Source organism: Ceratotherium simum, chromosome 6 (assembly GCF_057802395.1).
Source record: "Ceratotherium simum simum isolate JZ-2026a chromosome 6, ASM5780239v1, whole genome shotgun sequence".
Classification (NCBI taxonomy): domain Eukaryota; kingdom Metazoa; phylum Chordata; class Mammalia; order Perissodactyla; family Rhinocerotidae; genus Ceratotherium; species Ceratotherium simum.
The window spans coordinates 73,618,633-73,631,018 of NC_141905.1; the positions used below are offsets into that span (position 1 = coordinate 73,618,633).

Below are 12,386 nucleotides of genomic sequence, written 5' to 3' on the forward strand. Positions count from 1 at the left end.
TGAAGTAATGCCTCGAGTCAGCCATGTTATCAGGACCTAATAACACCTCCCTCATTCTAGACACAATAATTCTGTTATTGCTTCCAAGGTTACACTAGCTGTTCTGGTGGCCATTTTATATTCATATAAAGTTTATATTGCACTCATGAAGGCTCAGTGTAGACTCAAATCCCCCAATCTCTTTCATTTAGGTTGATTCTAGACCATGTTTTCTATGACTGGCCTTTGAAAATTGGTTTTTAGCATCTATATTCTGGGACTTAATGTTCATCCTTGTAAAAATTTATTTAAATTCAGCTTAGCTCTCTAGCCTATCCATACTGTTTAGTAGTTACTGAGTACTGGTTAAGATTATAGACTTTGGAGTCAGGAAACCTGGATTCTACTAAATCTAACTGCCACTTATTACTTAGCTTCAGCAAGGTGCTTAATCTTTTTTGAGCCTCAATTTCCTCATCTTTATACGGCAATAATACTTCTCAGGGTTGTTAAATTAGTTATTGTGCTATTTCTACACATTCCAGAGAAAAGACTAGCCCTTGGCTGGCTCCTGGGCAGTAACCTCTGAGCCCTTGGCATATCCTGCCTGATAAGAAGGTTTTAGTATGCCTGAGGCCTTGGGCTACACTGTATCAGTTAGACAAGATAGTTTATGCTAACAAGATAACTTAGGGTGAACACCTGTTTTTGTACGCCTGATGCCCTGGGCCACATGGAATCAGTTTCACTTCTAGGGGCTAGAGACTAAGTAGCTAAGGTCAGTAATAAAAACTCTAGACACCAAGCCTCAGGTGAGCCTCCCTGATTGGCAACACTTCACACATGTTGTCACATTTCAGTGCCGGGAGAATCGAGCACTTTGTCCTTGTGACTCCACTAAGAGAGGATAACTGGAAACTTGCGCTTGGTTTCTCCTGGTGCCTTCATCCTGCGTATCTTTTCCTTTTGCTGATTTTAATCTGTATCCTTTTGCTGTAATAAACTGTAACCATGAGTATTGCAGCTTCTCTGAATTCTGTGAGTCCTTCTAGCAAGTCCAGTCTGAGTCTTGGGGACCCTGACACATCCACTTACTCTATGTTAGCTATATACCCTTGGTCAAATTATGTAATCTCATTTAGTCTCATTTTCCTCATCTGTAAATGGGGATAATAATAATAACAGTAATAGCCACCGTGTAGTGAAGTTCTGGTACCTAGCCTACACTTTATTTTCTCCACATGCATAACTTGAGAGTTACTATAGAAATTCCAGGAAAATATAAAGTGCCAGCACATAGCATATACATATTCCACAAAAGTTAGTTCCCTTAAGCAATCTCTTTTGCAAGTTCTCATAGCTCCCCTCTCCCCCACCCCAAGATATAATTTCTGGACTAGGAGATCTAACCTCAATTAGTACGAGATGTCCTCTCAAATCTTTTTGCTCCTCATGGACATCATTCTCCTCTTAACAATTGTTTATTCTTCCCATTCTCATCCAAAAATCATTCTCCTTGATGGAGAAGCCAGGAAAGTAGGAGCTTTGCCTGCGCTTTGTCATTTTATTGGCCTAAAGCCGTAAGTCAATCGCTTTCTTGATCTTTAAAAGTTTCTTTTAATGTCTCTGGGATTTTTTTCTATCTATTCCCAGATCATTTTGACTTTAGTTTTCGGGCCTTACTCCCACATGTTTGTGATACTTTCTAGTATTAGTCTTTTATTATCTATCCTTCCTTTAAAAAAAATTCTTTGCTTAATTAAAAAATTTATTTTATTGCTACTATTTTTTCCTAATTACAAAATAAATGTATAGTCAAAATTAAAACAGTAAAAATACTTATACCTTAGAAAGTAAAACTTTCTTAGAAGTCCACATCTAAAGAAACCACAATATGTTTTCTTTAGATACCTTAGCTCACAGCAGGGTTCCTTATGCAACCAATCACTGGTTTCCTTAATTACCTTCCATATTAGGATAATTTTCTTTCTATTAGGATAATTCACCATGGCATAGACAGATTTTTTTTTTGAGAGTTTTCCAGCTTTCTCAAATTTCATGCCATGAAACATGCCCATCTTTTCCCTAAACTTTTAAAAAATATGAGTTTCTCAAGTCCATGGTATAGATTTGAGCATCCCCAGCTTTCTCTTCTTGGTCATCAGAAACACCTATCTGTGCTTCAGTTTTAAAATGAGGGACTTGGACTATATGGTTTATAAGTTCTCATCAAGCACTGTTTTTTACAAATCTACCATCTATAGGAAGTTGCACAGATGAGCAACAATTGGAGAAGCCTTTGTAAAGAATAGCTTTCCCAGGCATACACGCCTGTGGCAAGGATCAGAGAAGTGCCCCAGGAATGCAGACATGGGGGAGCCAGGGACAGATTTGAAATAAAACTATAAAGTCTTGTTGATCTTTGAGTCTTGTTAATTAACAACCCTTGAGGCACATGGGTAGTTGAGGGTAGCATACAATGGTCTAGAAAGTTGGAGTCTTATTATCTTGCATCAAGTAATCTCATTCTCTCTTTGCCTCAGTTCCATCCATATAAAATGGAGATAAAAGCATTTGTGGCCATATGAGGTAAGCTACACTTGGAATATACATCTATTATTTTATGTGTTCAGCACATTTCTGGGAACTGGCACTAACTCTTCTCTATTTACATGGTTTCTGCTGTAGCTGCCAAGTTTATTCATTCATTTATTCAACAACTATTTATTGAGTGCTATATCTGACACTATTCCAGGCCCTGGAGATACAATGCTGAATAAAACATACAAAAATTCCTTGTGGAGCTTATATTCTGAGGGAGGAAATTAAACAAAATAAGTAAATATTTGGCATGTCAGATGAAACGTGCTATGGAGAAAAATCAAGCAGGGACGTGAGTGAGGAAAGTGTTGTGGCTGAGGGACAAAATGAGTGAAGCACTATGTTCTGCAGGTAGCCAGCAGCGACTTCATCCAGAATATTTCTGGAATTGGATCAAAACAGGATGGTTTAAACCGAGAATATGGAATAAGGAGTAGAAAAAAAGCCTGTTAGAAGCAAAAAAGAAGAATGAAGAAGACCCGAGAGAGCAGCATAAAAGGAGGACATGAGGGGAGAGAGAGAGCGAACGAGAGAGAGAGAGAACTTCCCAGATTCTGCATAATATTCCAGTATACTTCCGATAAATCCTTTTTCTCCCTAAGCTGGTGTGAGTCAGTTTCTGCTACTCCCAACCAAAGAATCCTAACTCATACATACTTCTATTAAGATAATCTGTAAATTCAAGGTTTGCCCAATGTGGGAGATATATGGTTACCTCAGAAAATTAGTGCTTGGTGCTTCTGATGCCAAGAATACAGATTTGATAGCAGGGTAGAGTTTAGCTGTTCTGTAGCATGCCAGAAATAAAATGTTCAAGAAATATCCATTTCTTTGTTTTCTTTAAATCAAATTAACTCTGATCCTGCACTGGGCTTGTGGAAAATTCCAATGAAGCACTATTTTTCACCCCTAGTGCCCTCCCTCCACCCTCCCCACCCCAGAGTCATAACAGAATTAGGGAAGCCTACTGGAGTCTAGACAATTGGGAAAACACTCTCTAATCTCCAAGTCATCGTTGTTCAAGCCTGCTTTAAACTTTCTCTTAAAGTCCCTGGTCCTCTGCTTCTATGCCAGGAAGAGTGCACAGAAATCTTTGCTGAGGCTAAAGGATGCTTTGCTCCCTATGGTGCAGCCGTCCCTTCTGAAGTCATACCATCTTCCTGGCAAAGGGAACATCTTGAAGCAGCCTCAGGTATCCACTAATCATGGGAACTGCCTTTCAGTTTCTTTCTTTTTATTCTCAAAATAATTCTCTTCTGGCCTCCAAAGCACCCGCATGCATAATCTTTTCAGTTAGTTTAGGCTTTTATAATAGGCCACCAGAGTAAGTAGCTTCCTTCTAAGAATTTCAGCTTTCCACCCTACAAAAACTCCCCCAGGCAAAGACTATTTTGTGGTAAAATGTACATAACATAAAACTTCCCATTTTAACCATTTTTAAGTGTACAGTTCTGTGCTAAGTACATTCACATTGTTGTGCACTCCAAAGATTTAATGAGAGTCTGGTGATCTGATTGAAATGGGGAAGGGTGAAAATATAGGAAGAAATAAATACTGTGTTTAACAATTGTTCTTTCACGTATTTGTTGAATGAATGGGAGCAAGTTCAAATGCGGTCTCATAATTTTTTTGTGATTTTGACAGCAAAGACGCATCATTAGGATACTAGATATTAAGGTGCAAGAGGACAATGAGGAGAAAAGGTGGCTGTAAGGAAATTTGGGGAAACAATGAAGACAAACATTGTCTCACAATACTCATAATACCCTTTAACATATCTGAAGCAGAAATAAAATGAAGAATTTTTCTCCACTCTGTCTTGTGCCAGGATCAGAACAACGTTCCTGAATTTTGTTCGGGAGTAAATAACTTCTAGAGAGAAGGCCTCAAATCAAAAGTAAAGTTTAATTTTAGGAATTGCAATAATGCCTTTTGATATCTAAGCAATATGCTACTAAGAGATGCAATTCACAAAAGAGTTAATATTAAAAATCTTAGAATTATTAAGAATTACCTGGGGGTTGTGGGGGTGGGGGGTGGACAGCGGTGCATGAGGGAAGTCAAAATAAGCCTAAGCAATTCAGCATTGACTTGGCCTAGAAGATTCTTTTGGGAATTTGGTAATTTGAAGAACTCGGATCCATTTATTCACGCCCAAAAATTTATTTACGTGCCTACTTTGCGCGAGGCACTGGGGATACAGCAGTGGTAAGTAGGTCAAGAGGTCCTTGCTCTAAAAGAGCTTACATGCTAGGGTACTTTAATTCTGAACCGTGAGTCCAAGAGCACAGTAAACTGAAGGAAGCAGTGAATCAAGGCAGCCATGGTTCTTCACAAGCCGCAGCAAAAGTCAATACTTCAAGTTTTCTATTCTTGGACGCTGGGTCCTCTTAGTTCCGGAACGGGGGCGGGCAGGTGGGATGTGAAGAGATTTCTCGCCGAAAATATACACAGACTTGGTGTTCGGATTAGGCAGTTTATATGACTGTAACTCCAAATTACACGTGCAGCACCGTACTAACCCCACCTACGAAGCATTTAGGATTGCAGGAGAAAAACTACTCCATCACAGCCCTCAGAAGGCACAGCCACCTCAGCCTGCACGGGAAGACCCTGGACTACAATTCCCACAAGCCCTTGCGACCCCCCCCCCCCGCCCCATCCCGTCCACACAGCTTCTAAGTACATGTGGGAAAGATGGGGGCTTGTTGGACGCGTTCTTTGCTGCGTCATTAGCGTGCGACTCGAGGATACAAAACAGTTCTGGGCTACAAAAGCATGGCTGCTGCTGAGGCGGCCATGGTCTCGTCGTCGTCGTCTTTGAAAACAGGCACAGCCCCAGTCCCTGAAACTGCAGGAACAGCCGCAGCAACGGCTGCCACCTCGCCAGTGACGGCTGCAGCCGCGGCGGTTGCGGCCGCTGCCAGGAGCGGATCCGAAGCCAGGGTCTCCAAGGCCGCTTTGGCGACTAAGCTGCTGTCCCTGAGCGGCGTGTTCGCCGTGCACAAGCCCAAAGGGCCCACTTCAGCCGAGCTGCTGAATCGGCTGAAGGAGAAGCTGCTGGCAGGTACTGCAGCCCGGGTGGGGGCCAGGCTGAGACGGTGGCTGCGAGGGCGGAAGCTGCAGGACAGCACGCCGGGGTTTTTTTTGGTTTTTTGTTTTGCGTACTCAGGGCTCAAGAGAGAAAAGGCAGGGAAAGGGATAACGGCCACTGAATCAGCTCTGGACGGAGATCTGGGGCATCTCGGGCTTGGACTTGCCCTGACGTGAACTCCTGAGTTGTCGTTCTCAAGGGGAAAACCTCCAAAAAACAAAAACCCACACATACACAAATAAACCTCTACCCTTGGGCGTGCAGACCAATTTTCTCTAATCTGATCCCTCAGGAGCCTTTTGTTGGGTTCATGTAGATGAACCCCTCCTGAAGGAAGCACTGGCCCTCTACCCTCAAAGTTGCATTCTTTAAAATACGTTGGAACTGCAGATATTACTTAGTTAACCAAGACGTAACACACTGGTTTTCACATGGTGGGCGTAAGAATTACTTAGAGTCCCTTGTACAAATGCAGATTCCTAATCCCTGCCCTCCTAGAGATTGTGATTAGGGGGGGTCTCAGGTATTTTTAGGAAACTGCATTTTTAAATTGTTGCTCCGGGTGATTTCTGGTGTAAGTAGTCTAATGGACCACATTTTGAGGAACACTGGATATAACTTGGTCACTTCTCTAAGAGCATTCTTTTTGTAACTTTGTTTCTTCGTATACACTGGGAGAATATTAGAAAAGCCTGAAGGATCTCTCAGTTCTCCAGCCCAGTAGATCATTTCAGACGGTGGCATCAAGGAACCTTAAATTTATTGGACGTCTACAATAAGCCAGATCTGTGCTGGCCTATAGAGACAGGGAGAGGAAAGATACTATCTCTTCTCTTAACTGAGCCTAGTAGTGTCAGCAGCCTTTGGTGATAAAACTATTCAGGACCCTCCAGAGTTTGGCCTTGGCCTGTCTTTTCATTAAACTAGTATAGGAACTTGCTTCTTAACATTGTTTAGTGTCCCCTGGCAAACTTAACTTTTTTTTTTTAATGCAAAAACAAATTCTGATAGGAATTTGTTAATTGAAACTGACACAATACAAATTCACATGTTTATTAGCAATAGGTACACTCTTGCAGATGTTTAATTCCAGTGTTATGTCTACTCATTCTTTTGTTATACTTTCTTTGTACTTTGTTACCTGTAAGGATGGGTCAAGTAGGGGATGTTGAAGGGAAGGAATTGCATCAAGGGCAAGCTTTGTGGTGTCACCAAAGAGTTGTTTCCTTCATGGAATTGCTGTCGTTTGGCCTGATTTGTTAGCTCAACTATGGCTTTTTGATCTTCAAGGTAATGATTACCATTCTTTCTCTCAGACAGGTTTCTGATAGGATCAAAGCCATATCCTGGCCTTCTGGTTAATCTGCCTCCAAGAACGGAAGTTTCTTGTTGAAACTTGGTTAAAACTGATTGTTTCAGGGCTGTTGCTGGGCCGTTTTCTGGAAGCCGCTCACTCAGATGTAGACCACCTCATTACTCTCTCTCATTGTTTTTTTTTTTTTTTGGTGAGGAAGATTAGCCCTGAGTTAACATCTGTTGCCAGTCCTCCTCTTTTTGCTGAAGAAGATTGGCCCTGGGGTATCATCTGTGCCCATGTTCCTCTACTTTCTAGATGGGACGGCTGCCACAGCATGGCTTGATAAGTGGTGCATAGGTCCGTGCCCAGGATCTGAATCTGTGAACCCTGGGCAGCTGAAGCAGAGCGCGTGAACTTAACGACCACGCCACCTGGCCGGCCCCTCATTACTCTGCGTTTTTATGTTGCTTGTGATTGGCCTATTCTATATGTATGTTAACTGGACCAGGGCTTCCCAAATGCCATTCTAATGGCTGTCAGAGTTAGCTGAGAAGGTTCTTAAAGATACACATTCCAAGGGATCACAGTCTAATGCCAGCCAGGTGTGACAACCACTAATTTAAGGCCACAGTCAATGGTCATGGCCTCTATTAACATTCCTTGCCTTTCCTTATATTGTTTCATGTCGTTCTAAAATCCCTGCTCTTCGTCATCTGTTTGAATCCTTCAAGGACCCAAACATATCAGAACTGTATAGCTAGAAAAGACCTTAATAAATATTCATCCATGAATGGTTACCAGTGGGGTGAACCAAATTCCAATGTAGTAGAGGTGGTATGTCTTCAAACTTGAAGGTAAATTTGAACACAAGGGCAAGACAGTAAATTTATGGGCCTTCATACTCCAAGGAGTATCAAGTACAAAAATATAGATTTCCCCAAAAGGTTTCTGTAAATTCATGGATGAGAGATCCATAATAGGTTGCAAGTGAAAGGTGAAAGGTTTGAAGCGTAGGTCTCGCCTTATGGGTTTTTGTTAAAGCAGACGGCGATGCCCTTCCAAGCATGGTGATGTCATGATCAGAGAGTGGCACTAGGACTCTGTTCCAGATACTATGGTTCTCAGGAGGGTGGTAATTATGTGGTGAGGCTGAGCAACCCAGCACATCCGTTTGGCCATTTAATCTAGCTTCTCCAGTATTGCTTTGCTTCCTCCTTTTCCTTTCTCTGCCCTCTCTTCATTTTCTTTTGCTTTTTCTATCTTCTTAATCTCAATAGTTATAAGGAAGATTTGATGGGTTTGGAGGGGTGTAGATCACTACAGCTGTTCCTGCTCCTCTCCTTTCTCATTTGAAGTCCAGTAGCCAATATTCTTTCAATATATTGTTATATATAATAATAATAATATCAACTTATTGTTATAGTACTTTGTAGTTTCCAAAGCAATTTCGGGTAACATTATTTCAGGTTATCTTTACAATAGAAATATGAGATAGGCCAAGTTGGCATCCTCTTTTTTTAAATCTAAATGCTTCAGTGGTTAAGAGGCGATTGAACTGTTATCTGCTTCCAGCATAACCTTTTGTTGAGATTAGCTTCTTTAAAGAATTGAGAGTTTTGATTCAGAGAGGAGGACGATGAATACAGATAGTTTGGGAACTTACTGTAATTAGAAGTAGCCTTGTATGAGATGTACTCCCAACATAGCAGGGGTACCAGCAAAGAATACCAGGAAATGAAAGAGATTTGGAAATGAAATTGAGGACTTTTAAAACTAGCTGCCTATATAAAAACTAACTTCTTTTCATCATTCTCTATCTAACAGCCCACTACTACAAGGAGTTTACTAGGTTTTTGTGGGTTAGCCTGGATATTTACCCACTTTTTTAAAATGTTTTTTTCCCTCAGAAAATGAATTCTATTTTCTAAACAACTAATTTTGGAATACTATTTCTTTGTAATTTAGGGAGTGTCTGTACATTTTAAAATCTGTTAAGTTTGTACAATACTTTTCATTTGTTTTGAGTACTCCAGCCACCTCCCCACCTCCCTCACCCCCCTGTATTTATGAAGATCCTACTTCGTGTGTCTTGGTAATTACCTTTTCTCATCCCAATTACTCTCATAGAAGCTGGCATGCCTTCTTCAGAATGGACCAAGAGGAAAAAGCAGACTTTGAAAATTGGGCATGGAGGGACTCTAGACAGCGCAGCCCGGGGAGTTCTGGGTAAGAGATATGAATCGAAGTTTAATGTAACTGTCAATATCAGAAGGAAAAATTAATTGAGAACAGAGAAGATTGACTAAAGCCAAGCCATTTTCAATCTACTTTGGAATATTTCAGATCTACTGGATTTATAATGCCATCTTCTAAAGAAGCCCTTAAGTGGTACAAGGTATACAAAGCTATTAGAAGTAGCCACTTTTATGTATAGATGGGACTTTGAGAAAGGGTTTGTGCCTGTGCAGAAAAGAGTTAACATAGCAGGCCTGAAATCGCTATCTGTAGCAAGGCCTGCTTGGAAGGCTTGCCCTTGGCTGGCATCTGGGAACTTGGATTTTGGGACTGTTCCCACCCTTCCTATCTGATAAGGGTGGTTTGCTGTTCCTCGACTTTTTGTGTGAGCAATGTGGTTTATGCCGAACACCTGCAGGATTACCGGTCAATCACGGCATTCTTTGCCATTGGTCTAGAAGTGGCTTCACGATTCTTATCAGTTCAGCACTCCTTAAGTTGAAGCCTATTTGTCATAAGCATTCTGTTCTACTGTTTTCCAAGGCACAGCACCATAAATACAAGAAGAGACGGGATAAGATCTGCTGCTTATTTATGAATGGACCAATTGTATTCATTTCTGGTGGTTGTTACTTATTGGTATGTAGAAAATACAGGTAGTGATATTCAAGGCAGTGAATAAATAAGTTTATTTTTTACCCTAAACCTAAGGGATCTTGTTGAAGCTTCCATTTTAATGTTATGAAGGATTGCATTTGGCTGTTTGTATGAGTAGAAGAAATTGCACTGGAAACAATTTTTCATTTGGAGGCTTAATTTATACTTGATCACACAGAGACTTTTATGATGATATAGTATATTCATATGTCAAATTTATTAATTTTTCTTCTAATACCTGTGGTTTCTGATGAGAAATAAATTTTTTTTTAAAAAGTGTGTATTTAGTCACAGAATAAGGGATATTTATCGTCTAAGTTAGCAGTTCTTGAAACTGTTAAGAGAAGTTGATTTTTATTGTATGGTGAAATAAGGGCTGGGCTCTAATCATCAGGAATTTGTGTACTGGCTGCTTTATTTACAGAGTACATGCACACCAGGCAAATCCTGTAGCATCTCTGAATCTCAGTTTCTGTATCTCTTAAAAAGGGATAACATCTACCATAACTCTCAGAAGGTTTATTGAAATCTCTTATGAAATATCTATAATATACAGTTATATACTGTACCCTGTGAAGTGCTTTATAAAGGTCTTTTTGTTTACAAAACTGGACCTGTGTGAAAAAATATACTTTTACTTTCAACATTTTAGATTTTGTTTTTTGTAATATTAATAGTAGAGATTTAAGAATTTAGCTGACAATTTAAGATATAATCTGAAATTCAGGTTTATAATTCTATTAACTTATATATTTAAATATTAATTATTTAAAATATTTATAATTTAAATGTTAAATTATTAAATATAATACATATATATTATATATAACCTATATAATTCTATAAAAAGGGCTTGCAGAATTCTCAGAAATCCTGCAACAGTCATAATAATGGCCCCCAAAAGATGTCCACGTCCTAATCTCCAGCACCTATGAATGTGGTAGGCTATATCACAAGGGGGGTTAAGGTTGTATATGGAATTGGTGTTGCTAATCAGCTGACTTTAAGATAAAGAGATTACCCTGAAATATCCAGGTGGGCCCAGTGTAATTACAGGGTCTTTAAAAGTAGAAGAGGAGGCAGGAAAGAGTCAGAGAAGACGTGGCAGTGGAAGCAGAGGTTGGAGTGATGCGATTGCTGGCTTTGAATAAGGAAGGAGGTTTACAAGCCAAGGAATGTGAGTAGTCTCTAGAAGCTGGAAAAGGCAAGGAAACTCCCGTAGGAAGCCTCTAGAGAAAGATTCTCCCGTAGGGCCTCTAGAAAAGAATGCAACCATGCTAACACCTTGATTTTTGGCGCAGTAACACCCATTTTAGACTCCTGACCTCCAGAACTGTAAGATAATAAGTTTATGTTGTTTTATGCCGCTAAGTCAGTAATTTGTTATAGCAGCAATAGGAAACTAATACACCCATTTATTATAAATCACTTGAAATGGAAACTAAGGTCCTATATACCACTTTAAATGTTATTATTTTTTAACTCTAGAGGTTATAAAATCGCAGTGAAAAAATTTAGAAAATACAAAAAACTGTAAAGTTGAAAATAAAAATTATCCATTTTCCACCTTCCAGGAATATCACTGTTAACATTTTTGTAATATTTTCTCCTAGCTTTTTATCTATGCAGATTTTTAAAGTTGAGCTGTTTTACTACATATACATTTGTATCTTGTTTTTTTTACTTAACATTATATCATAAGCATTTGTTCATGTTAATTAAAAAAACTATTTGTAAACATGATTTTTTCTTTCTTTTTTATAATTTTATTGAGGAATAATTGACAAATATAATTGTGTATATTTAAAGTGTTGAAATCATATCAAATATCTTCTCCGCCCACAATGGTATGAAACTAGAAATCAATTACAGGAGGAAAGCTGGAAAATTCCACAAAATGTGGAAGTTTTAACACTTCTGAGCAACCAGTGGGTCAAAGAAGAAATCAAAAGGGAAATCAGAGATATCTTGAGACAAACGAAAATGGAAACGCAACGTACCAAAATTTATGGGATGCAGCAGAAGCAGCTCTAAGAAGGAAGTAAACATTATTTTTAATGGCAACATAATGTGCTGTCATTTGGGTAAAATACAACTTATTTAACCATTTCCTTATTTGAGATCATTGAGGTTATTGTCAGAGTTTTATTAGTAGGACTGATTTTGTGAGGAACATCTTTATGAGTAAAACTTTTTCTTTGTTTTAGATTAAGATAGCTTCCTGGAAGTGGAAAGATACAGATCTTTTAAGATGATTGCGAGGGTATTATAGAATTAGATAAATGGCACTAGAAACTTCCAAGTGCAAAAAGCTTTGGAATTATATGCGTAATACTCTTGCCTGTCCCAAAGTGGCTGTCATCATAAAGTCTATCGTTTTGATTTGAGAATAGAATACCAGAACATTTTGATAGGTTTGGAGATAGTGGGTTTTTTACAGAGAAACATTTGAGCACAGAAAATTTGGGAGATAGAGAAAGAGAATAGTAATTCTGAGACAGTGCTTGGGAAACCCTGTTATTC

At 39.3% G+C, this 12,386-nt stretch overlaps 1 protein-coding gene across 2 annotated transcripts in view; it reads left to right on the forward strand.

Moving 5' to 3' along the window:
- The first annotated feature begins 5,324 nt into the window (after window positions 1–5,324).
- TRUB1 (TruB pseudouridine synthase family member 1) overlaps window positions 5,325–12,386 on the forward strand; it is a 36,174-nt gene continuing 29,112 nt past the window's right edge. Inside the window, exons 1-2 of one of the 2 annotated variants that reach the window (XM_087432663.1) lie at window positions 5,325–5,647; window positions 9,099–9,197. In XM_087432663.1, coding sequence (XP_087288789.1) covers window positions 5,359–5,647; window positions 9,099–9,197 — 388 coding nt within the window. In that variant the 5' untranslated portion in view covers window positions 5,325–5,358. The remainder of the gene's footprint in view (window positions 5,648–9,098; window positions 9,198–12,386) is intronic. The other variant, XM_004428102.3, reaches the window with a different exon arrangement.